The sequence below is a fragment of the Podarcis cretensis genome, assembly GCF_951804945.1.
Source record: "Podarcis cretensis genome assembly, chromosome: 16".
NCBI classification, from domain to species: Eukaryota; Metazoa; Chordata; class Lepidosauria; order Squamata; family Lacertidae; genus Podarcis; species Podarcis cretensis.
Genome location: NC_137186.1, coordinates 20,593,173 through 20,618,590, shown reverse-complemented (window position 1 = coordinate 20,618,590; position 25,418 = coordinate 20,593,173). Strand labels below are relative to the sequence as shown.

General features: G+C 48.9%; 1 protein-coding gene across 2 annotated transcripts in view; it reads right to left on the bottom strand.

Annotated features, from left to right (window-relative positions):
• KSR2 (kinase suppressor of ras 2) overlaps positions 1-25,418 on the bottom strand; it is a gene marked incomplete at its 3' end in the record, with an annotated part of 188,118 nt that overhangs the window by 131,885 nt on the left and 30,815 nt on the right. The window contains exons 3-4 of one of the 2 annotated variants that reach the window (XM_079956588.1): positions 20,114-20,264; positions 1,733-2,240 (exon numbers count right to left, since the gene is read on the bottom strand). In XM_079956588.1, the coding sequence (XP_079812714.1) occupies positions 1,733-2,240; positions 20,114-20,264 (659 nt within the window). Of the gene's footprint in view, positions 1-1,732; positions 2,241-5,519; positions 5,616-20,113; positions 20,265-25,418 lie in introns of those variants that run through there. The other variant, XM_079956587.1, reaches the window with a different exon arrangement.

Genomic DNA, 25,418 nt, shown 5'->3' with positions numbered 1-25,418 from the left:
CAGAGCTACAGAGGCAGTGTGCCTGGGGAGAGTCATGAGGGCCAGATGGGGAGGCTTGGGGGACCGCATTTGGCCCCCACCCCTGAGCCTCCCCACCCGTGACTTAAGACCTCAGAGACACAGAACCTAGCTGGAGCAACATGGTAGCCTGTGTGCGCTTGTATGTGGCCTGAATGGACAGGGAGCTGTCCATGGTCCTGATTTCCTGTCCATGGTCCTGATTTCCAAGCTTCACCAGCTATGGGACTCGTTGTCTGCAGCAGGCCATGCCTACAACATGCAGACTACTATGTGGTCACCCACAAGGGCCCTTGTGAGGCAGGAGTGGCAGGGTGTGGTTGAGGAGAGGGTGCTGCCTGGAGAGAGCACCGAGGTCTAGGCAGAGAGGCCTGAAGTGCTGGGATGGCAGTTCCTCACCCCTGTCCCTGCAAAAATAACAAATGTTTTCGCCAACAAAGACACAAAAGAAAATTCATCAGAGAGAGAGAGAGAGAGAGAGAGAGAGAGAGAGAGAGAGAGACTACATTGCTTGACAACTTTTTAAAGTGCAGCAAGAGCAAGAGATGGAAAATATCTGTAATGGCTGAGAGAAGGGACAGAGTAGCTGGGAGGTGCTCCCCCCAACCCACAACGCCACCCCTGTTGATGTGGAACAATTCATTAGAAGGAACAGAGAGCCCTTCTCCTCTGGGGAGGCCACATTCGGACCTAATGAGCTGGCAACCCCATCAGCGTCCCAGAGTATGTGGCACTGCCAAGCTCTGGTGGCTAAATGGCCTGCCTCCTGCTCGTTTGAAAGAAACCGATTCACGAAATGGAAGGCAAAAGGGTTCGTTATCTTTACATCCCATCCAAGGGGCGCAGGTGGCAGCAGCCACAGAGAAGCTCCCGGCATGCAGCTCTGACCGGCTACCTCTCCTGGTCTCGGTGGGGTTTTCACCTTTGTATACTCCTCTGTCCAAACTTTGCACCTTCTTTGGATTGTTCCTAAGTACACAGCCAGCCTATAAGAGCACTTGAACCAACAGAAACACCTACAAATAGAACTGTGCAATACCAAGTACCCTGTCTCCCCCACCTCATCACGTAGAAGTGGGTACATGACCAGCAGGCCTACTCTCCCCCAGGCTGATGTTCCCAGAAACTAAAGCTCTCATTTACAAAAGAAAGAAACATATACCCAGTATATATAAATTGCGACGGTGGTGGTGGTGCTGGTAGAAGTAGCAGTATTCTAATGCTGGAAAGTGCTACATCAATGTATTGTTGTCATCAGTAGGTCCATTGCGGATACAGGGATTATAAAAAGAAGAAGTAAAAGACCCCTGGATGGTTAAGTCCAGTCATAGGCTGGGGCTGCGGCACTCATTTCGCTTTCAGGCTGAGGGAGCCAGCATTTGTACACAGACAGCTTTCTGGGTCATGTGGCCAGCAGGACTAAACCACTTCTGGCAAAACAGGACACAGTGACAGAAACCAGAGCGCACGAAGATGCCGTTTACCCTCCCGCTGCAGTGGTACCTATTTATCTACTTACACTGGCATGCTTTTGAACTGCTAGGTGAGCAGGAGCTGGAACAGAGCATTGGGAGCTCACCCCGTCACATGGATTCAAACCACCGACCTTCTGATCATCAACCTAGTACCCCCGCACACTCCCTGGGGGACAAGTCCACCTCCCCCTTCTCCACCCGTGTTGTCCATGCACATATTCCCACCTCAGTCCACTTACTTGGGTGTGTGAGCCTCATCCACTCGATTGCCCAGCTGGAATTCATGGGACTTGCTGCGGTGCAAGGTGGTGAAGCCTGGGAAAAGGTGGATGAGTTTCCGGGAGGATGGGGGTGGCGTTCCCGGGGGCTTCACCTTGTTCCTCCTCCTGACCGGCGGTGTACCTGGTGGCGTCATGGTGGTGACGATGTTAGGGGTGCGTGGTGGGGTATGCGCAGCATGCCGCTGCCGTGGGGAAGGGGGCAAAGAACGGTGGCCAGACTCCAGTGGCGGGCACAGCCCTGGGAAGCCTTCCACGGTCAGCCTGTCCACATGGGCATACACCGGTCCATGCGGCAAGGTCGAGTGGCAGTAGTGCTGGATGCATTTGGACTGAGCTTTGGGGCTCGGAGAGAGGTGGGTTCGAATCCACTGCATGGATTCCGATTGGCACACGGGGTTGTTCTCCTTGCCCGTCTCAGTCGTTGCCGGCCACTGGATTGTCCAGTCTTGCTTGGAAAGGCTACCACCTGTACAAAGGGGAAAGGGGGGGAATCATTGTCATGCACACACTTGAAAAGCAGTGGTGATTTAACAAGAGGAAATCTATGCTACACATTTAAAAACATTGAGAACTTATTTAAACTGTCAATGCACCCAGAGGGAGCATCCCAGGAAACCTTTTTCCTTCAGTGTCTCATTTTTTCCCCAGGCCCAAATTCTCCAGGTTGCAATTTAAAATTCTCCAATTCTCTAATTTGCAATTTAAAAAATACAAAAAAACTCACCAAGATTAATTAGCAGTTTCATGCAAATTTAACTTTTTTTGTGTGCAGTTTTGACTACGGCACACATTTTTGCAAGCTGTTTCCTGATATATAATGCAGTCATGCATATTCGTTTCATGAACGTAGGTGTCAGGGGCTCAGGAGCAGAGGCACAGGGAAGAGAGGAGATGGAGAGCGAAGGGGAAGAATCCGAGGGGAGCGTAGGAGAAGAGGACAGTGGACTGAGGGATTCCATGAGCCTCTCCAGCGAATCGGAAGATTCACAGAAGGGGGCGCCAGTGGCCAGGGGTAGGGGGTTCCCAAGGGGAACGCCCCAGGAGCAAGGGGGCAGCAGGGACTCCCAGAGCAGTAGCTGGAAATCAGGACCAGCTTCCCCACCAGAGCAGAGTGGGGGGGAAGAGTCCCAAGGATCGGGGCCAGTGCATTCCCCACCAGGGAGAGAAGATAAGGCAGGGCTGACCACGCCTCCATCAGAAAGTCGGACAACGGAGGAGAGGTCAGATCCGGCCAGTGTCCCGGAAGAGGGAAGCAGTGACCGAAGTAGTGTAACGGTTAGGAGAAAGGTCACTGGGCTGGCGCGAGAGGCAAGTTCAAATGTACAGGAGCGCGGGACAGCAGAGAATGAGGATTGGGAACCGGGTCCTAAAGCCCGCCGGAGGGAGGGGGAGGAGCTAAGCGACTCAGCGTCGGAAGAGTCCAGAAAGGGCAATGCCCCAGCGGGCAGGAGGACCCAGAGGAGGAGAGAGCAGCGTAAAAGGTGGAGCAGGGCTAGGATCTTAAACTGGTGTCATAGGGGAGGAGACTCAGACGGGACTTCGCCGATCTAGGGTTTAAGACGTAGGGCTGCGCGCTGTGGCTTTGAAATGGAAACTGAACTTCAATAAAGACTTTTGTACATTACTACAGCCTAGCGTTGGTCCTCTGTGAGCTGGGACCTAGAGGCATCCCTGACAGTAGGCATAGGATTTATTCCGATATACACATTTCTGTATGTAATTTTGACAAATACGCACATTGTTGCAAACTAACAATGCATTTTGGTACGTCCTTTTCGCAATGCATACATTTGTTTTTTGCACTTCCCCCTATAGCAGTTTAGCAAGCCGTTCTGTGAAGCACCTCCCCACCCATTTAAAAGGTGGTGGGGCTTGGGGGAGAAGGGAAAGGCTTGGGGGGAAGCTGTGAGGGGTCAGGGTAATTGAGGTGTAAAGGGGGGAGATTTGCTCAGGTAAGAGGGTAGCTGGAGTTGGTGAGCAGAGTGAAGCTGGCCCAGTAGCCGGCATAACTAGGCTCCATGAATGCCTTTAATCCCACTCCTGCCTCCTTCTTTTTCATGCACCCCCCACACCACCATTTCCTGAATCCATTCAGGAAGGAATCCTAAGAAGCACTTCATTACCCAAAAGTACTTTTGGACAAAATAATAGACTCCATCTCTCTCTCCCCCCCCCCCCCAGTGAACCCAGGCTCTCAACTCCCAGCACTTTTGATCCAAAGCCTCTTAAGAACTCGTGAATAAAAAGGTGATATTTGCATTCTAAAAAAGAAGTCCATAGCGACCCCGACTCTTTACTATTATTATTATTATGCCACTCGGGATTATTAATTGATAGCCCTGTTATCTCCGCATCCTTTTCAAGGAAATCAATTTATTTCAAGCTCTTGAGAAGGGAGAGGGAAGGACAGGCAATGAGCTGCAGGACAAAAAAGGAAGAAGGGTTGATTAAAAGGAGGGGTTTTTTAGTTTTTAAAAAGTGTGACAAGGCGGGGGGGGGTGTCTTTGGGATTGTTCCCTCCAAAGCTGGTTAATAAAAAGAAAATCAGTCAACGGGAAGGGGGAATGAAAGGAGAAGTGGTGCCTGTGCAGGGCTCTTTGTCTCGGCTGCTAATGCAGCAGGATGTTTCAAGAGAGGCTGAAAGGGGTCTGGTGCAGAGACAGAGAGAGAGAGGGAGAGAACTGGTGGAGTTTGAGGGGCTGGACTGATTGGGAGTAGAAAGCATTAGCAGATCAGACAAGTGAGTTCTCCAAAGGAAAATTAATGGGCGTCTGGAGAAAGAAGCTGCAGAAAGACTTGGAAGTGAATTTGGGCAGCTGACAGAGTTAAGCATCAAGGAGAACTGCCTCCTTGCAAAAGGAGGACTGCTTCTGATCCCAAAGGAATCTGAATCAGCCTGTTTGGATGCTGGAATGTCCTCAGCGCTCTCTGCCCACCTGGGTGATCGGACAGCCGACAAACTAGCATCCTAATCTCTGAGGAGTTGGCTGGCAACTCAAATGAAAAAGAGAAATGTGTTGCCCCACTGACACCCCCAACCAGTCTTGGCAGTCTTGTGGGTGCCCCCTCCAGATGTTTTGGACTGCCACTCCCGCCATGGGGAGCACCAGCTTGGCAAAGGCTGCTCTAGGCTGCTTCTGCAGAGACGCAGCTCAGAAGGCGGCAAGCAAGGCAGAAATATGTTATGCTATGTTCCTCTCCAGTCAACAGACATCCTGTATTCCCATCGCCTTGCAGGTGCCGACAATCAGTTGATCAGCCTTGCCAAATCAGCTGATCAGTGACACTTGCTAAACCCCATCATTTCTTTGCAAGTGCTGATGATCAGCTGCTTGGTGGATCCTGGAAGCCCCTGCTTTTGGCAGGGAAGCCGTGCCTTTGCCTGTCCCACAGTGGACATGATTAATATGATGTAAGGTATAGAACAGGTGAATGTTGCTCATCCAACATGGCTGCATGGGCCAAATGGGGGAGCCTGGAGAGTCTAATAAGGCCCATGGGGCAGAAGTTTCCCACTGCTGGCCTGCAAACCTCCCTCCAGCTCTATGATTCAACATTGCAATACCTAGGACCGCTTCTGAACTACACCGTATTGGAAGGGGGGAGGGTGGCCCTAGAATTGTCGAGTCGTAAGAGGAGCAAGGGTCATCTAGTCCAAGCCTCTGTGATGCAGGAATTCTGCCCACAGCCATCCCTGGGTGGGCTTGAACCACCAACCTTCTGGTTAACCACCAGACACACTGACCCATCGCGCCACAGCCTCTCCTCACTCTCCAGCCAAGACATCAAGCAGTTTAGGGACGTGTTGAAGGCAACCATTTCCCATTTTGCACAGAGCCTTCCAACCCCAATCAGTCCGACTGAGGTGAGTAGACTTCCCCACCCTGCAAAATAGCAGCCGAATGTGATGCAATAATTGGAGGGCCAATCCCTAACAGGGACAAACTCTTGCAGTTCTTGGTCAGTAGGAGATGATTATCCAGGGAGAACACCTTCTTCGGCAAGATTAATTACCACATTGCTAATTAATTATGATTGATGGTTGCTAAGCAGAGGTGTGGAGCGACTGAGAGAAGGGTAGCCCAACGTCCAACCAAGAAAGGCTCTTCATATCGGAGCCCAATGTGGGGTCATTAAACCCCACAGCCCAGGCTCCAGGCATGTCCTTGCCATTGCCTGCATTCATTTATCTGCTCTTTTATTTTGATGGCTGTGTCATTACATGATTGATGAGCACCCTCGTAAAAATAACTTGATGCTTCTCCCAGTGCGTCATGCCTAAAAATATCGAAGTAGAGTTTGGGGAGCCCATTCTCAGCTAATACCTGCTCACACAAAAGCATACAGGATGCTTTTCAGAGACTCAGTTTTTGGCATTGTTGAGCCGTCACAGACCTGGAATCGGTGTGTTCAGATTTTTGCATCCTGCCACCGTCGGCTGTCAAACCTCCTTGGTGGGTTTTCATAACATTTTTGTGTGTGCTGTGCCCTTGGAAACGCCAAAACAAGCACGTAGAATACATGTCTATCTCGGCTCAAAGAAAATGTGCATAGCTTGGTGCGAAGGTGGTGGAACAAACCCTCTGCTGAAGGCTTGAATGAGTTGGGTATGTTCAGCCTGGAGAAGACAAGGCTGAGAACTTGCCCACACTTACTTTTCCTCTGTGCTTTCCAGCATTAAAGCTCTGATTCCGAGCACTCTTGTTTTTGCTATCCCTGTGCAAACCATCTTTACCACTGAATTGGAGCAAACAGCGATCTGTGAATTGCCATTTGTTTCACTTCAGCTTTAAAGATTGGGGTTTGGGGTTTTTTTTTTTTTGCAGGGAAAGCTCTGGAGCAACAACAAAAAAGAATACTTGGACGTGAAGATTGAAAGCCTGGAAAGCACAGGTCCAAAGTGTGAAGAAGCCCTGGGAGTTGATATGAGAGCCATCTTCAAATATCTGCGAAGGGCTGTCACATGGAAGATGGAGCAAGCAGGTTTTCTCCTGCTCCAGGGGGCAGAGCTCAAACCAATGGACTCAAATGACAAGAAAGAAGATTCCAACTGAATATTAGGAAGAACTTTCATATGGTAAGGGCTGTTGGACAGTGGAAAAGACCACCTGGGAAGATGGTGGCCTCTCCTTCATTGGAGGTTGGATGGCCATCTGTCAGGGATTCTGGGATGGCGGCTAACAGATTGAGGTTGAATCCTGACAAGACAGAAGTACTGTTTTCAGGGGATGGGGGTGAGCAGGGGTGGGGGACTCCCTGGTCCTGAATGGGGCAACTGTGCCCCTGAAGGACCAGGTACGCAGCCTGGGTGTCATTTTGGACTCACAGCTGTCCATGGAGGCGCAGGTCATTTCTGTGTCCAGGGTAGCTGTTTACCAGCTCCATCTGGTACGCAGGCTGAGACCCTATCTGCCTGCTAGACTGTCTCGCCAGAGTGGTGCATGCTCTAGTTACCTCCCGCTTGGACTACTGCAATGCGCTCTATGTGGGGCTACCTTTTAAGGTGACCCAGAAACTACAATTAATCCAGAATGCGGCAGTTAGACTGGTGACTGGAAGTGGCCGCCGGGACCATATAACACCGGTCCTGAGAGATCTCCATTGGCTCCCAGTACGTTTCCAAACACAATTCAAAGTGTTGGTGCTGACCTTTAAAGCCCTAAACAGCCTTGGCCCAGTATACCTGAAGGAACGTCTCCACCCCATCATTCAGTCCAGACACTGAGGTCCGGCTCTGAGGGCCTTCTGGCGGTTCCTGCACTGTGAGAAGTGAGGTTACAGGGAACCAGGCAGAGGGCCTTCTCGGTAGTAGCGCCCAGATGTCAAGGAAATAAGCAGCTATCCTATTTTTAAAAGACATCAGAAGGCAGCCCTGTTTAGGGAAGTTTTTAATATTTAATGCTGTATTTTTTTAACACTCGATTGGGAGCCACCCAGAGTAGTTGGGGAAACTCAGTCAGATGGGCGGGGTATAAATAATAAAATTATTATTATTATTATTATTATTATTATTATTATTATTATTATTATTAACTGTGATTCCTACATTGCAGGGTGTTGTACTAGATGACCCTTGGGGACCTTCCAACTCTGCCATTCTATGATTCTGTGACCGGTGCACTTTAGATTACCGTAATGTGGGTGCATCATAGCCAACATTTTACATGACAAACTATTATTCTCTCTTTGATTCATACAAAACCAGTGACCTATTCAGGCCTTCAATGAACTGGGGGAGGGGAATAAAGCATGTATGAGGCATGGGGGGGCATAACCCCCAACCTTCCCATGCTGAATGGGGTGCTTGAATACAAACTTTTAGTGCATTCGGCTTAGAAACGTCCCCACTATTGGGAACCCAGATCTTTTGCCAGACTCAGGAAGCTATGAGGCTGCAGCCTGTGGGAATGCACAGCCCTGATCTTCTGTTTAAGGCAAACACCTGAATAGCGCTCAGGAGAGACACCTACAGCGAGGACTCAGGAAAACAGCATAAAGAAGCTTGTTCCCTCAGCCTGCCCTGCCCCTACTAAGTATCACACTATGGCTACTGGAAAGCCACTCCCGACATAAGGTGGGGTTTGCGGGCCCACGCCCCCAACATCCGCACGGGGCTGGCTGCCTGCCCTGCCCCTACTAAGTATCACACTACGGCTACTGGAATCCACATGCACCTTTCCAAGACATGCTTTATCCCACCACCACCAAGATCTCTGAAGGTCTGAACTGGGCTATGGCTCTATACAAACCAGTGGAAAGTTGCAATTGACTAAACCACATCAAGCGGGTTCTGGTCTAGTTAATTTCATCCGGTCGCTGTCATGATAGTGGTAAGTATCCAGGAATCTGCTCCCAACGTTCCACAAAAAACACATTTCTCTCTTTAAACAAAAAAGGAATCACCTGGATCAAACCCCACAGCACACAAGTGTCAGCTCTATATATTTTTTCCCAAGCACCCAGCACAAAATTTTCAAACTGCCTTGCAGAACTTGGTCACAGCTACATTCCTGCACATGGCTATGATGCTTCCTGTCTTCCTGGGCAAAATCCTTCTCTTGCCAATTAAACTTCATTGCAGAATGAACCCCTCAAGCTACTATTTTTTCCAGCACCGTTTTTCATTTTATATGTATATTTATTGCATTTCTATCCCACCTTTTCCACCAAGGAGCTCAAGGTGGCATAGGGGTCAGCAAACTTTTTCAGCAGGGAGGCGGTCCACTGTCCCTCAGACCTTGTGGGGGGCCAGACTATATTTTCGGGGGGATGAACGAATTCCTATGTCCCACAAATAACCCAAAGATGCATTTTAAATAAAAGGACACATTCTACTCATGTGAAAACACGCTGATTCCTGGAGATTGGGCCGGATCCAGCCCCTGGGCCTTAGTTTGCCTACCCATAGCATACACACCTGTCCTCATTTAATCCCCACAACAACCCTGTGAGGTAGAGGTTAAGCTGAGATGCCCTGAGTGGCCCAAGGTGAGCTCCATGGCCCAAATGGGGATTTGAACTCTGCTCTCCCAGGTCCTAGTCCAACACACTAACCACTACACCACACTGGCTCTCATGGGCAGATCTATCAGTTTGTGGCTGTGACTTCTCCGTGATGAGCCCCTTCTTCACCTCATCATTTGCAGACATTTAAAAGCCCTCAGATTTGTTACCTCCCCATCCTTTTGTTTCTTCCCTCGTGCTTTTTATTTCCTCTACTCCAGCGGTGGTGATCCTTTTTTAGCTCAAGGACCACATTCAATAAAAGGCAACTTTCCAAAGGCTGCATGCCAATGGCAGGCAATGGATACAAATCTCCCCTTTCTACAGCAGGCTACGTTCCAGCCACACACACAACCCTCCAGCCAGGTAAGCAACAGGCGTTATCACAGCTCAAGGACACATACCAGCCAGGCAAAAGCACTCAAGGAGGGAGCAAAAGATCACAGAAGGGTCGTAGCTCAGTGGTAGAGCATCTGCCTAGCAGCTAGAAGGTCTCTGGTTCAATCCCTGGCAATCTCCAGGTAGGGCTGGGAGAGACTCCCTGCCTGAAACCCTCCCTTTCATAGAATCATAGAATTGTAATGTTGGAAGGGACCACGAAGGGCATCTAGTCCAACCCCCTGCAATGCAAGAATCTTCTGTGGGGCTCGAGCTCAGAACTCTGAGATTAAGAGTCTCATGTTGTACCAGCTGAGCTCACGGCATTTTGAGCTAGATGGACTAGTGGGTCTGAATCAACATAAGGCAGCTTCCTATGTTCCTAAAGGAGGGCCAGTGAAGGGATGCTGCCTGGTGAGAAGATGTGTGGCCCCAGGAGAATCCGGAGGGCCAGATAGAGGAGCTTGGTGGGCCGCATGTGGCCCCTGGCCTGAGCTTCCCCACCCTTGATTCAAGACCTCAGTGAGCCACAGGTCCTAGCTAGAGCAACATCCTGCCTTGCGTGCTCTGTCCAGAACACCCAGTGAGCTGTCCGTGGTGCTGATCTTCTGCCAGGCCTCCTCCCAAGCTTCACCAGTTCTCCCCAAGGGACTCTTTTGAATATAACATGCCCCATACTACCTAGTCATCTGCAACGGCCCTAACAATGCTTCAAAGAGAGACCCATAGCAGTATCGGAGCACCCAACGGGACCACGTCAAGGTAGGCATCCCTCAAAAAACACACCACCCAGGACCGCAAGTCCCTCGCCCTGCGTTTCGCTGGGGCCCTCGCGCAGGCTTACCCAGATCCCTCGGCTGACCGCCACTAGGTCTTCCGAGGTGAGAAAGCAACCCTCGTTTTTGCTTTCTCCGAGACGGCAACTGCTCCTCAAGTGTGTTCTAGCTTTCCTCCCCCACAAGAAAAAGCAAAAGTTACTACGGCAACCAGGAATTTTAAGCCACAGAAAAGCAGAAAATGTCACGAAGGGCTGCTGCTCATCGCGACGGGCGCACTGCATCCAAACGCGAGTGAAAGGTGCAGAGGAGTCGCAGCTCAGGTGAGTAGAAGCATCTGCCTGGCAGGCAGGAAGGCCGGGTTCAATCCCAGCATCTCCAGGTGGGCAGGGGACTGTTTCCTAACAGCACCCTCTCAGCACCCTCACCAAACTACAGCTCCCAGAATCCTTTGGGGGAAGGGAAAACTGTCTAAAATGGTATGGCGCTCTTTCAGTGTGTGGTGTTAATATGGCATAGATCAGCCTGGGTGGAGAAGGAGATGTTTCAAGGCACCATTCACCAGCGTGGCTCACGCTAGTTGCCTGGTCCAAGAACTACCTCCACTCACAGCCGTTCTGTCTGGCCATTAGAAACAAAATGAAGCCTTGGTACCAGCCTGTTTTCCTTCTCCCTCCCTCCCATTCCACTTCCTTTTCCATCATGTCTCATTAGACCAGGCATGTCCAAAGTCCATTTTGGGGGCCCGTCAGTCAATGATTTAATCTGGCCCCCGTGACAGTATATGTCCTGGGGTAAAATTGTAAAAAAAAAAAAAGCTCAGCAACTTCAATCCACACACGTTCACTTCATCAAATCTGGCCCTCTTTGGAAGAAGTTTGGGCACCCCTGCATTAGACTATAAGCCGCTGTTTTAAATGGCCAACTGCTTTGAGTGGGGAAGGGCTGCAGCTCAATGAAAGAGCCTCTGTTTCAAATGCAGGAGGTCCCAGGTGCATCTCCAGGTCGTCCAGGGAGGGACCCCCTGTCTGAAAATACTAGCCAGAAGAACCAAAGATCTGGCTCTCCCTCTCTCCTCTAAAACCTGGAGCCAAATCTGTGGCTCTGAAGGGACCCAGGCTGCTGAAAGTTGCCGAACCCTCTTAGAGGGAAAGCATTGGGTTGACTTTGGACATAGAGGCTCTGCTTCCTTTTGCTGGCCTACACAGATCCCTTGGACCCTGATTCTTTGACAATGTGCCACAGTTGCGTTGCAAGAGCACCGATGCAGCCCAGTAGCTGAGAGATTGCACTAAGCTCCAGGTTCAAAACACATCGGTGCCATGAGTTCACTAGGTGGCCATTCTGAAACTGCTGAACTCCAGCTCCCATCAGACCCAGTCAGGAGAGCCTGGTGATCAGGGCTGATGGGAGTTGTAGTCCCAATAACATATGGAGGACCACAAGTTCCTCCCTGCTGCCTCAAAGCAAGCCACTCTCCCAGCCCAGCCTACCTCACAAGATTGTTGTAAAAGCAGGAAGATGGTGCGTCTGGAATGCTTCAGTGTATTCAAGCACTGAGCTTTATTGTTGGGTAGAGAAAAAGCATTTTGGAATCTTGTGGGTGCCTGTGCAAGGTGGTGGTCCCAATCTAGACTGCAAAGTCAGAGCTAGTTAATATATTAAAAATGGAAGACGGGTGGAGTGCCAATGCCCTACAGGTCAGGATTAGCCTTCAGCCCATTCTCCATTCTACAATGCTTTAGGAGGGCGGTCCTATACATCCTAATGAAGAGGCATTAGCCATCACACAAAAATGACAAATGGAAGCCCATCCATCTCCTTCCTCACCCCCACCTCCTTCGTCTGGAGCGATAATGGATAATTCCTCTTCCCACCCCCATTGCTGGGACTCTGGCAACTGCATTCACGAGCCAGCAGCTGATTAATGGCCCGGCGTGCTGATTGCAATATGGCTCCCCTGTGATTAATATTCACCATCGATAACAATGCTTACAAGGCACCTGGTGCCCCCATGGCGATGCAACCTGAAAGGTTACCCTACTTGCAATGCCAACCCAAATGTTACCCGCTCTGTCAGCAATTCATCATGCTGCAGGCTTCAGTAGCAACAGCCTCTCGGATCGAAGTGATTGACTGAGTACAGATAATGGCAGCAGAGAAGAATAAAAACACACACAGACACACGCCAACAGACCGAGGACAGGACAGAGCCTTTTTTGGCTGCAGATATCTATACACACCCCTAGAGGGGGGGCAGCAGCAGAAGCTGGATGAGACCATAAGTGAAAGAGGCAGAGGGAAATCAGCTGACAGCCATCCTCTCTCTGAGCCCCCAGACATCCGTCACCAGGGCAGGCGTGGAAAGCACATCCGTCAGACGCCCGTTCTGAAGAAGTGACGGCGTGGCGACACGGGTGACCTTTTATCTGCGACACGGAACCGCAGAGGCTCTGGTCGTGATGCAGAGTCAATACAGGCTCCCTCTTCATTTATCTCCCAGCCGGCTGTCCATCTCTTCGTCTCACCTGTCCATCATCACAGGCGAGGTTTATTTAATTAGCCAAAGAGAAGCCTGAGCAACCCGCCCCCTTCCTCTCACCCTTTCTTTCTTTTAAAACAAATAAAATAAAATAAAATTCCTCTGCATTAATGGCCCTTCTGCACTTCCAAGGACCTTTCCAGAAGATCGGGTTTTCTCTACACAAGAAATGCAAAAGTTACACAGATGCCTGCTAAACTTCCCGCTGCAGAAAGGTGCTGGTTTTATTGGTGTTCAAGCTGCAGTTATTTTGTGGCTGGGGAAAATTCAAGAGCCAAACGGGAATTTCTCGATGGGGGGGGGGGGTTGGCTTTAACATCCCTGCCTTCCCTTTAAAAAGGAAGCTTTTGTTTTATTTTTATTTAAAGTATTTTATAGCCTGCCTTTAAGGGCAAGAGCTCTCTCTCGGGGCAACATATGAGATCAAACAACAGAATCACAGTAAACATACTTAATTGAAGCCAGTTAATAAGGGAGAGGTTAAAAACACCCAGCTAGTCCCAAACTAGCCATGATTGCTATACTCTGCCTCAATGGTCGGTCAGAGGCAGTAATCCTGAATACCACTTGCTGGAAGCCACAGGAGGGAAGAAAGATTTTGTGCTCGGGTCCTGCTTGCAAATTTTCCATGGGCATCTCATTGGCTTCCATGAGAACAGGATGCTGGACCCGATAGGCCATTGGCCTGATCCTGCAAGCCTGTTCTTATGTTATTATTCTTTTACTGTTGGAGAATAAGGCTATCATCAACCATGTTCTGCCTCCACTGTCAGAGGTAGTATATACACAGGCGAACTAATGCCAGTGAACTGGAAGAAGCAAAGATCAGCAGTGTCAAAGCAATGATTCTTCAACATCAACTTTGTTGGACTGGTCATGTTGGGCATATGCCTGATTATCATCTTTCAAAACAACTGCTCTATTCCGAACTTAAAAATGGAAAGCATAATGCTGGTGGTCAACAAAAGAGGTTAGAAGACTCTCTCAAGGCAAATCTTTAAAAATGTAGTATAAACACCAACAACTGGGAAACACTGGCTTGCGAGCGCTCCAATTGGAGAACAGCCTTTACCAAAGGCTTTGAAGACACTCGAACTCAGGACGAAAGGGAGAAACGTGCTAAGAGGAAGGCACGCTTGGCAAACCCTCACCATGATCAACTCCTAACCCGAAATCTATGTCCCCACTGTGGAAGGACGTGTGGATCCAGAATTGGCCTCCACGGTCACTTATGCACTCACTGTTAAAACCATGTTTGTGGAAGGCAATCTTACTCGGCTACAAGGGATCGCCAAAGAAGAAGAAGATGCCCCCAAATTTGCTGGGAATTACAAGTGTGAAGAGTGTTGTTGTACTCATGTCCTCCTTGCAGCCTTGCCATAAGAAGCTGTTCAGCCACTGTGGGAACAGGATGTCCGGGCTAGAGGGGCCCATGGTCTGATTCAGCAGGAAGGTTCTTTTGTGTACATTGAATGGGGGACCTTCCACCTCCAGGCACGGGCCCTGCAGCCAAGCTCTGTTAGAACTGTCAGGTTCTTTTCAACGACCACATTTCTAGGCCTCAGGGAAGTGGCAGGCTGTCACCTGGAAGGCACTGCGCTCCTGGAAGTCAGTGGAAAGTTCTGGGAAGCCTTCTCTGCTCTCCGAGCGCAGTATAAAGAAACAGCTTCTGTCCCTTTAAAGCACCTTTGAGTCAGCAGCAGACGAGATGGAAGGGTTGAGATTGATATTAATAAATTAGGATAAGGTACAATGTCAATGTCGGTTAATGAGTCATTCATTAGAGCGGTCCAATTTCCTAGGACATATCTCTACAGGAGTAACGTGCGAGCAGAGAGTGGGGGAAGGGGGGACGGAAATATAGGGCATCATGACACTCCATGCAGCTCGAGACAAACTGCTCGCCCGTCGTTTCTTGGTGCAGAGCACAGCGAAGAGGCCTTAGCCATGAAAAGCATTGTAGTGCAGCAACTGAAAGCACAGGCGAAGCATTTCCGAGAGTTGGAGCTATTCAACTGCCTCAGAATGTGGCAGACTCTGGAGCCTGAGCAGAAAGTTAGTACAGTGGTACTTAATTAGTTCCGGAGGTCTGTTCTTAACCTGAAACTGTTCTTAACCTGAAGCACCACTTTAGCTAATGGGGCCTCCTGCTGCTGCTGCGCCACAGGAGCAAAATTTCTGTTCTCATCCTGAAGCAAAGCTCTTAACCCGAAGTATTATTTCTGGGTTAGAAGAGTCTGTAACCTGAAGCATATGTAACCCGAAGCGTGTGTAACCTGAAGCATATGTAACCCGAGGTACCACTGTACAGTGGTACCTCGGGTTAAGAACTTAATTTATTCTGGAGGTCTGTTCTTAACCTGAAGCTGTTCTTAACCTGAGGTACCACTTTAGCTAATGGGGCCTCCCACTGCAGCCACGTGATTTCTGTTCTCATCCTGAAGCAAAGTTCTTAACCCGAGGTACTATTTCTCGGTTAGTAGAGTCTATAACCTGAAGCGTCTGTAACCCGAGGTACCATTGTACCTTTCTCCCCCAAAAAAGGCACCTGGGGACAAGTTGGGTGCAAAAAAAGGCTGAGTCCCCCTCCCACCCATCCCTGACGTCATGGAGCCCAGAGCTGACCCACCCATGAGGCAAGGTGAGGGGACTGCCTCATGCGCCAGGATCCACAGAGGCAGCAGGTCTGGCCTCCAAGGAATGCATTTGGCCCTCAGAAGGCTACCCAGAAGGAACTGCGGCCCTCGGACAGGAAAAGGTTCCCCACCTCTGGAATCAATCCTGTGACCTGGCAGTAGCTAGATTCCAAGGGAGTGTGCCATTGGCAGAAAGGCAGAACAGGATCCAGTGTCGACTTTATGTGTGTGTGTTAAGAGTGGCAAATTTAATGTCATGCCTGAAGGAAGCCAGGAAGAAAAACCAGTGGAGGGAGAGGCAAATGCATGTGAGGGTATAATTACATTGGGATGGGGGGGGATTTCTCCTCCCCCTCTAACATCAAGACTCCAGAAGCCAGCTTTGTCCCTGGGCGGGGAAGATGGAAAACTGTGATGGGCTTGTCCCAGGATGCAACAACCAGCCACACCTCTGAAGGGTGAAATCAGCGCTTTCCTGTGCAGCCTTCCAGCTCTTCCTCGTTCCCCCATGCCAGATTCCTCTGCCTTAAAGCAAAGAAGGGGAAGGCATCAGGAGTTGATTTAGGGTCACGCCAAGGTCATAGAATAAGAGAATTGTAGAGTTGGAAGGGACCCCGAGGGTCATCTAGTCCAACCCCCTGCAAGGCAGGAATCTCAGCTAAAGCATCCATGACAGATGACCATCCAGCCTCTGCTTCAAAACCTCCAAGGAAGGAAAGTCCACCACTTCCTGAGGGAGAATGTTCCAGATTCAAACAGCTCCCACGGTCTGAAAGTTTTTTCTGTATGTTTAGTCCGAATCTCCTTTCTTGTAACTTGAAGCCATTGGTTCGAGTCCTACCACCCAGAACAGAACAAAACAAGCTTGTTCCCTCTTCCATGTGGCAGCCTTTGAGATATTTGAAGATGGCTACCGTATCTCCTCTCAGTCTCCTCTTTCCGGTCTAAACATACCCAGCTCCTTCAACCGTTCCTCATAAGGCTTTGTTTTGAGACACTTGATTATCTTGGTTGCCCTCCTCCGCACACGGTCCTTCTTACTGTGAGTTCATTATGATTATCACAATGGGCTGGAGGCGGTTGAACGCAACACCCTTCCAGGTTGGCCCGTCAAGTCCAGCATCCCGTTCTCACAGCAGCCAGCCAGATGTCCGCAAGCAGGTCCTAAGACCACCAGCGCTCTGCCTCACCTGTCATTCCCAGCAACTGTCATTCAGAAGCATGCTGCTCTGACGGCAGAGGTAGAGCACAGCCATGGTGGCCCATAGCCAAGACCTCCTCAACCACAGAGTTGCTGATCACACGGCCAGGTGGTGGGAAGCCAAATCTCAGCACGGGTGCAGGTCCCCCAACTGCTGGGAGCTTACAGGCAATATCTCGGAAAGTGGTAGGCTCTCCTTCTAGAGAGGTTTTTAAAGAGAGGTTGGCTGGCCACCTGCCAAGGATTCCTTATCTGTCATCCCTGAACTGCAGAGGGTTGGACTAGATGACTCTTGGGGTCCCTTCCATCTCTCCACTTCTATGATGCCATTCATACAGCTGGTTGCCTATAGCCAGAGCAGCGAATTTTGAGACCCGCCACATCCAACTGCCACACTGAGCTCAGTGTGGCTTCTGTTATCCCACAGCACCCTCTGCTGTTTGCAAGAGGCCAAGCAGGCAGACTTTATTTATTTTTTTACAGATGATTATGATGGTGATGGCGATGACTATTACCCTCCATTCACCCTAAGTCCCAGGGCAGGTTGCAGTAACTGTTAAAAAAAACATACTCAGGAGGTTATCTTATCAATTTGTGACCATTAATCCATCCAGCTCAGTACAGTGGTACCTCGGATTAAGAACTTAATTCGTTCTGGAGGTCCATTCTTAACCTGAAACTGTTCTTAACCTAAGGTACCACTTTAGCTAATGCGGCCTCCCGCTGCCGCCACTGCACAATTTCTGTTCTCATCTTGAAGCAAAGTTCTTAACCCGAGGTACTATTTCTGGGTTAGCGGAGTCTGTAACCTGAAGCGTCTGTAACCTGAAGCGTCTGTAACCCGAGGTACCACTGTACTGTCAATACTGACTGGTGGTGGCTCTCTAGGATATCAGACCAGGCTCTCATCTAGCCCAGCCTGGAAACAACAAGAGTTGAACCTGGTACCTTCTGTATGCAAAGGAGTTGCTCAGCTGCTGAGCAACAGCCATTCCCTGTGCATTTAGAAGCCATCCAATTAGGTCTCTCCCCCCACCACACCACACACATACACACTTCCAAAATGACAGAGAGGTTTGCAAGACTTGCAGTTGCAATCAAAGTTTGCTGTACACTCTTTTTACAGCTGTTGAAGAAACTGTTAAGCAGAGAGGCGGATGAGAATTCATAAAGGAACGTCAACAAGCTGCGAGATTTCCAGGCACCCCTAACAGGAGGGTCCTGTCAGCCGTTCTAGGATATACTAGAAGCTATAAGCAGATCAGGGAAGCCAAGAAGCTTTCCCCACCCTACTTTCCACTCCAGTTTCACCTTTTCTGAGAAAAGGAGAGTAAAAGGAGATTGCCAGAGGTGTATAAAAGTTACCCCTAGAGAAAGTGGTTAATGGGAAGTGTTTCCTTCCCTCTCCCATAACACTGGAACTAACAGAGAGACAATGAAGCTCAAGGTTCATTGTTAGACGATTCAGGACAGATAAACGAGAGAGTATTTCTTCATGCAATGTGTAGTTAAACTGTGGAACTCACTCCCACAGGAGGCAGCGCCAGAGGACAGTGCTATGGCTGGCTACTAGCCTGATGGCTATGCTCTTCCTCCACGATCAGAGGCAATAATGTCTCTGAATGCCAGTTGCCGCGAATCACAGGTGGGGAGAGGGCTCTTGCGCTCAGGTCCTGCTTGTGGGGCTTTCCATGGAGACATCTGGTTGCCCACTTTAAGAGGAGGGTCACTGGACTAGATGGGCTATTGGCCTGATCTAGCAGGCTCCTCTTATGTTCCTATGCTCTTATTCTCATCTGGGCAACCAGAGCCGCACGCCAGTGGTGGACACCTAGCTAAACTGCAAACCTACCTCCCACAGAAGGCAGTGGCCATCACCAACTTAAAAAGGTAAAGGGGCCCCTGACCATTAGGTCCAGTCGTGACCGACTCTGGGGTTGCGGTGCTCATCTCACTTTATTGGCCGAGGGAGCCGCCGTACAGCTTCCGGGTCATGTGCCCAGCATGACTTAGCCGCGTCTGGTGAACCAGAGCAGCGCACGGAAACACAGTTTACCTTCCTGCCAGAGCGGTACCTATTTATCTACTTGCACTTTGATGTGCTTTTGAACTGCTAGGTTAGTAGGAGCAGGGACCGAACAACGGGAGCTCACCCCACCACGGGGATTCAGACCGCCAACCTTCTGATTGGCAAGTCCTAGGCTCTGTGGTTTAACCCACAGAGCCACCTGCATCCCCCCATCACCAACTTAGATGGCTTTAAAAGAGGACTGGGGAAATTCAAGGAAAGGTGGAGGCTACTGGGGGTGGGTACTAGCCATGATAAAGGCATTGCTTCTATATACCAGCTGCTGTAGGGGAGAGCACTGTTGTGCTCAGGTCAGTGTGGTAATTGTGAGAACAGGACGCTGGACTAGATGGGCCATTGGAGATAAGGTCCTGTAGCCTGGGGTTAGAATATATATATACTGTATACCTGAAGGAGCGTCACCACCCCCATCATCCAGCTCGGACACTGAGGTTCAGCTCTGAGGGCCTTCTGGCGGTTCCCTCACTGAGAAAAGTGAGGTTACAGGGAACCAGGCAGAAGGCCTTCTCAGTAGTGGCGCCTGCCCTGTGGAACACCCTCCCACCAGATGTCAAGGCAGTAAACAACTATTTTACTTTTAAAAGACAACTGAAGGCGGCCTTGTTTAGGGAAGTTTTTAATGTCTGATGCTGTATTGTTTTTAATATTTGGTTGGAAGCTGCCCAGAGTGGCTAGGGAAACCCAGCCAGATGGGCAGGGTATGAATTATAAATTATAAATTTATTATTATTATTATTATTATTATTATTATTATTATTATTATTATACAGTGGTGCCCCGCAAGACGAATGCCTCGCAAGACGAAAAACCCGCTAGACGAAAGGGTTTTCCGTTTTGGAGGTGCTTCGCAAAACGAATTTCCCTATGGGCTTGCTTCGCAAGACGAAATGTCTTGCGAGTTTTTCCGACTTTTTTTTCCTTCCCCCCCCCCTTTTTCTAAGCCACTAAACCGCTTATCTGCTTATCCGCTAAGCTGATAAGCCGCTAAAAGCCACTAAAAGCCACTAAGCCGCTAATAGCGCTAATCCGCTAAGCCGTCAATGGGCTTGCTTCGCAAGACGAAAAAACCGCTAGACGAAGAGAATCGCGGAACGGATTCTTTTCGTCTTGCAAGGCACCACTGTATAACCTAACTGGGAGGGCCCCAAGGTTCTCCACTGAAAGTTAGACACCCAGTCATCAGCGAGGGAGAGAGGGAGAGCACACCTTCGCACCTGATTTATGGACGCTCCGGAGGCAGGAGAGGGAGGCGTTGAGCCTTGCGCATTCTTCCTGGTTGGCCCCAAACTTCTTCACCGTCATGCAGACCTGCTCATCCGTCATCTCCAGAAGGTCCTCCAGGTTCAACTGGCCGGGAGTGATTTCCTAGAGGGAGGAAGGGGGAAGGCAAGTGTCATAAGAAGGAGGAAGAGAGTCTCATCAGGCCAAGCAAATCTGCCAGAGATCAACAACTCAGTCGCATCCTCCTGAAATGTAAAGGGTTGCAGCCAAATAAATCCTACTCAGAAAAGACCCGCTGGGATTAATGGTCCTGTTTGAATCAGGTTCCTTCATTCCAATGGGTTTGCCGAGAGGAGGACAAATTTTGGGTGCAATTTCTTATATGAATATTAAGGCAGACAAGTGCTTTCTGTCACCAGCATAAGCGAATGTCTGGCTCTTCTAAGGCTTTATAGAACCTCTATTATTGATCCTGTGAGAAAATTCTCATTTTTGCATACCTTTGTTATTAGTAAAGGGAACATTTGAATGAGTTAACACTTTATTATCCCTTTGGAGCCATACTGTATTTTTGGACTTCTGTCCTTCCAGGCTGTGTCGCTTTATGGTTTACATTTTTTTAATCTTTTCTTTTTGTTTTGTAGGCACAAAACCAGGCAAAAATTAAATGGTAATAACTGGATACAACGCAGGGCAAACGGGGCACTGTCACATCAAGTTCAGCCTGCCCTTAGCCAGTCCCTGCCTGCCTGCCTGACTTCCTTTACAGAACGTCCAGGGCAGGGGCCTTGCCTGGCAGCTTCCTCCCCACTCCCCACCCCATCTCAGTGCTACCCCAGCCGGGAGGATGGGATCAAAACTGGAATTAAATTGGCCTCTGTCTGCCTTTGTCTTTAGCGCCACTTACTGTTGGTCTAAGGGACACAGGTGGCGCTGTGGTGTAAACCACTGAGCCTCTTGGGCTTGCCAATCAGAAGGTTGGCAGTTCGAATCCCCGCGACGGGGTGAGCTCCCGTTGCTCAGTCCCTGCTCCTGCCAACCTAGCAGTTCGAAAGCATGTCAAAGTGCAAGTAGATAAATAGGTACTGCTCCGGCGGGAAGGTAAACGGCATTTCTGTGCACTGCTCAGGTTCACCAGAAGCGGCTTAGTCATGCTGGCCACATGACCCGGAAGCTGTACGCCGGCTCCCTTGGCCAATAAAGCGAGATGAGTGCCACAACCCCAGTGTCGGCCACAACTGGACCTAATGGTCAGGGCTCCCTTTACCTTTACTTTTACTGTTGGTCTCCATGCGTAGCACCCTACCAGCTCCAAGAGACACCTGCTCCCAATGACTCCTACTACTAACACAAGGCTTTCCTTAAGGGGTGATCCAGTTATATATATTGGTCTATTGATTTGATTTAAGACATGCTTTGTATTTGTCTTATGAATGAAATTGTATTACAGTATTGATTTTTAAGATGTTCACCACTGTTTTTTTTTTTCTCTCTCTCTCTTAATGCTAGCAGTCTAGACATCTTTGCAAATAAATAAATCAATAAATAAATAACTGAGAAGAGCCTTGCTGCTGGTTCTTTCTTTTTTCTTCTTTCTTCTTTTTTTGAGTTTATGCTTTATTTTACACATCAACAAAAAACAAACAAAAGAAAATCCTACATTTACATCACCCGCCACCTCAAATACAAAATAAACAAAAAAGTAAATTCTTATGTTTTGTCATTAAACCTTCTTTAGTGAGTATAACAGACCCTCTGAGTGCCCCTGTTTTTCAGGGACAGTCCCAGAATTACAGAAGCCGTCCCAGCTTCTGATTTGATCCCAGAATGTCCTGCTTTTCATTAGGACGTCCCTATTTTCATCGGAGAAATGTTGGAGGGTATGGAGTTATGAGACCTGCAAGCTAAGGAGATAACAACCTTTAAAAGACATCTGAAGGTAGCCCTCTACAGGGAAATTTTTTAATGTTCTATTGTGTTTTTATATATGTTGGAAGCTGCCCAGAGTGGCTGGGGCAACCCAGTCAGCTGGGCAGGGTATAAATAATAAAATTATTACTATTATTATTATTCCAGTCAAACCTCAGCTGTCAAACATAATCCAATCTGGAAGTCCGTTCAGCTTCTGAAATGTTCAACAACCGAGGCACGGCTTCCGATCGGTTGCAGGAGCTTCCTGCTCACAAGCGGAAGCCATGTCAGACGTTCAGCTTCCAAAAAACGTTCAAAAACCGGAGCATTTACTTCCAGATTTTTGGCATTCGGGAGCCGAAACATTCCAAAACAAAGGCGTTCATGATCCGAGATTTACTGTATTATTATTATTATTATTATTATTATTATTATTATTATTATTAAATAGGATGTCCCTGTTTTTATTGGAGAAATGTTAGAGAGTATAAACACGCTGCTTTTCTCTCCTCTCTGGATCTTAAAATGTTTTCATCTGCACTACACATTTAAAGCAGTGTCGTACCATTTTAAATAGCCTTGGCTTCCTCCCAAGGATTCCGGGAACTGTAGTTTGCTAAAGGTGCTGAGAGTTGCTAGGAGATCTCTGTTTCCCTCACAAGAGCTACAATTCCCAGAGCTCCGTGGAAGAGGGAGAGAGTGTTAAACCACTCTGGGAATTGTAGCTTTGTGAAGGGAACAGGGTGTGGGGAGTCTCCTAACAACTCTCAGCACCTATAACAAACTACAGCTCCCGGGATTCTCTGAGGGAACCCAGGGCTGCTTTCAGGGGTACAGCGCCACTTTAAACGTGCGCTGCAGATGGAGCCAAGGTAAGTAACAGATTCAATATTTATGAAGTTTCTATTCCTAGAAATAGCCAAGGGCCAGCAATCCCATGGAAATGGTCGGTGCGCCTTTGCACCTCGGGGCAATTTAAGGCGCTGCGGGGGTGGGCAAGATCGCTCCCAGGTACTGGGCTCTCCGAGAGACTTTTGCAAAAAAGCAAGACGCCAAGAAGGTATTAACAAGTTGCATTCTGAATGTGACATCAAGCTGTTCAGTCACTTGCTCGGTTGCCAAGGGCAACTGAGAGTTTTCTCTGGGTAGCAAAGATTACCTGGTGACATCGCAAACAGCTCTCCTGCAAAATAAGCATAACCTTGACCTGTGGGGCTCTTGTGGGGCTCAGGCAGAATGGTGGTTTCAGATATTTGAACTGTGGAGTGGATATATTGATTGAAAATGTACTGCATTGTAACTTTCAAATAAATGTTTTTTTTTAAAAAAAAAGAGAGAGATTTGAACTGAACAAAAGATCTTTCGTTGAAACCGCAGTTATACAGAACAATGCAAAGATTCCAACTAAACGCAAAGGAGATTCTGACTAAACATCAGGAAGAACTTTCTGATAGTAAGATCTGTTTGACAGTGGAAAGGTCTCCCTCGGGAGGTGGCAGACTCTCCTTCTTTGGGGGGGTTTAAGCAGAGGTTGCCCCTTCATGGATCACTGCCTTGCCGTGGCAAAAGGGCTTGAATAACTCAGAGAAGCTATGAGCGATGCCATGCAGGGACACCCAAGATGGACAGGTCATAGTGGAGAGTTTTGACCAAATGTGATCCACCTGCAGCAGGAACCAGCAAGCCACTCCAGTATCCCTGCCAAGAAAACTCCATGGACAAAGACAACAGGATGGTTTTCCCAGTAGTGATGTACGGAAGTGAGAGCTGGACCATAAAGAAGGCTGATCGCCGAAGAATTGATGCTTTTGAATTATGGTGCTGGAGGAGACTCTTGAGAGTCCCATAGACTGCAAGAAGATCAAACCTATCCATTCTGAAGGAAATCAGCCCTGAGTGCTCACTGGAAGGACAGATCCTGAAGCTGAGGCTCCAATACTTTGGCCACCTCATGAGAAGAGAAGACTCCCTGGAAAAGACCCTGATGTTGGGAAAGATGGAGGGCACAAGGAGAAGGGGCCGACGAGGACGAGATGGTTGGATAGTGTTCTTGAAGGTATCAGCATGAGTTTGACCAAACTGCGGGAGGCAGTGGAAGACAGGAGTGCCTGGCGTGCTCTGGTCCATGGGGTCACGAACAAAAGCAGAGGTCGGATGGCCACCTGTAACGTATGGTCCAGTTGAGATTCCTGAATTATAGGGGGTTGAGCTAGATGACCCTTGGGATCCCTTCCAACTCTACAATTCTATGATTCTAAGAGGCCCCATTGCAGTTCAAGGACACATTTGAGCCATTAACTGTGCATGTTAAATAATATTAACTATATTGCGAGCAGCTTTGATTTACAATAGGGAAATTAAAATTCAGTGTGCAGCCCCTGGGATCTGTGTGTTGTTGTTTTTACTATTAATAATAATATTTTATTAAGAAAATTTCATGTATAAAAAGATAAGTGGGGGGGGGGGAGAAAGAAAGAAGTGAGTGAGATTGAAAAAAAGAAACAATACTATCTGTGTCGAAGGACACTTGCAGCCTGCCTGATCAGAGAGGTTGGACTGCCCGACCCTAGAAGACAAGACAAAGCAGGGCTAAAGAGGGGCAGGACCTGGGCAGAGTCCCAAGGGCCAGATGAAAATGCCTGGAGGGCCACCGTTGATCCATCGAGTTGGTCCATCTGTGCAGGACTGTCTGCACAGACTGGCAGCAAAGTTACAGACAAGGGTCTCTCTGCCAGCCCGAGCAGGAGATGCCTTCAGGGTCTGAACCTGGGAACTTCTACATGCAAACAGATGCTATTCTGCTGAGCTTGGTGTTTCCTGGGTATTATCAGTAGCGGTTTATAGTTTCAAGATTTGCTTGCCACAGGGAAAAGGCGACCTGGGCAGGCCGGGTTGTCCTCTTATATACCTGCTGGGATTGACAAGGCATCTGACCCTCACCTGAATCTCATAGCTCTCCTGTAGCTGCCTCTGATTACTTATCATTTAACTCTTGGGGAAAATAATTAGCATCACACACCATGTGATGATGCAAGCCAGTCTTGCGGCAGCTAGACTGGTGACTGAGAGGGCCGCCGAGACCATATAACACCGGTCGTGAAAGACCTACATTGGCTCCCAGTACATTTCCGAGCACAATTCAAAGTGTTGGTGCTGACCTTTAAAGCCCTAAACGGCCTCGGCCCAGTATACCCGAAGGAGCATCTCCACCCCCATCGTTCTACCCGGACACTGAGGTCCAGCACCGAGGGCCTTCTGGTGGTTCCCTCACTGTGAGAAGCCAAGTTACAGGGAACCAGGCAGAGGGCCTTCTCGGTAGTGGCGCCCTCCCTGTGGAACGCCCTCCCACCAGATGTCAAAGAGAACAACAACTACCAGACTTTTAGA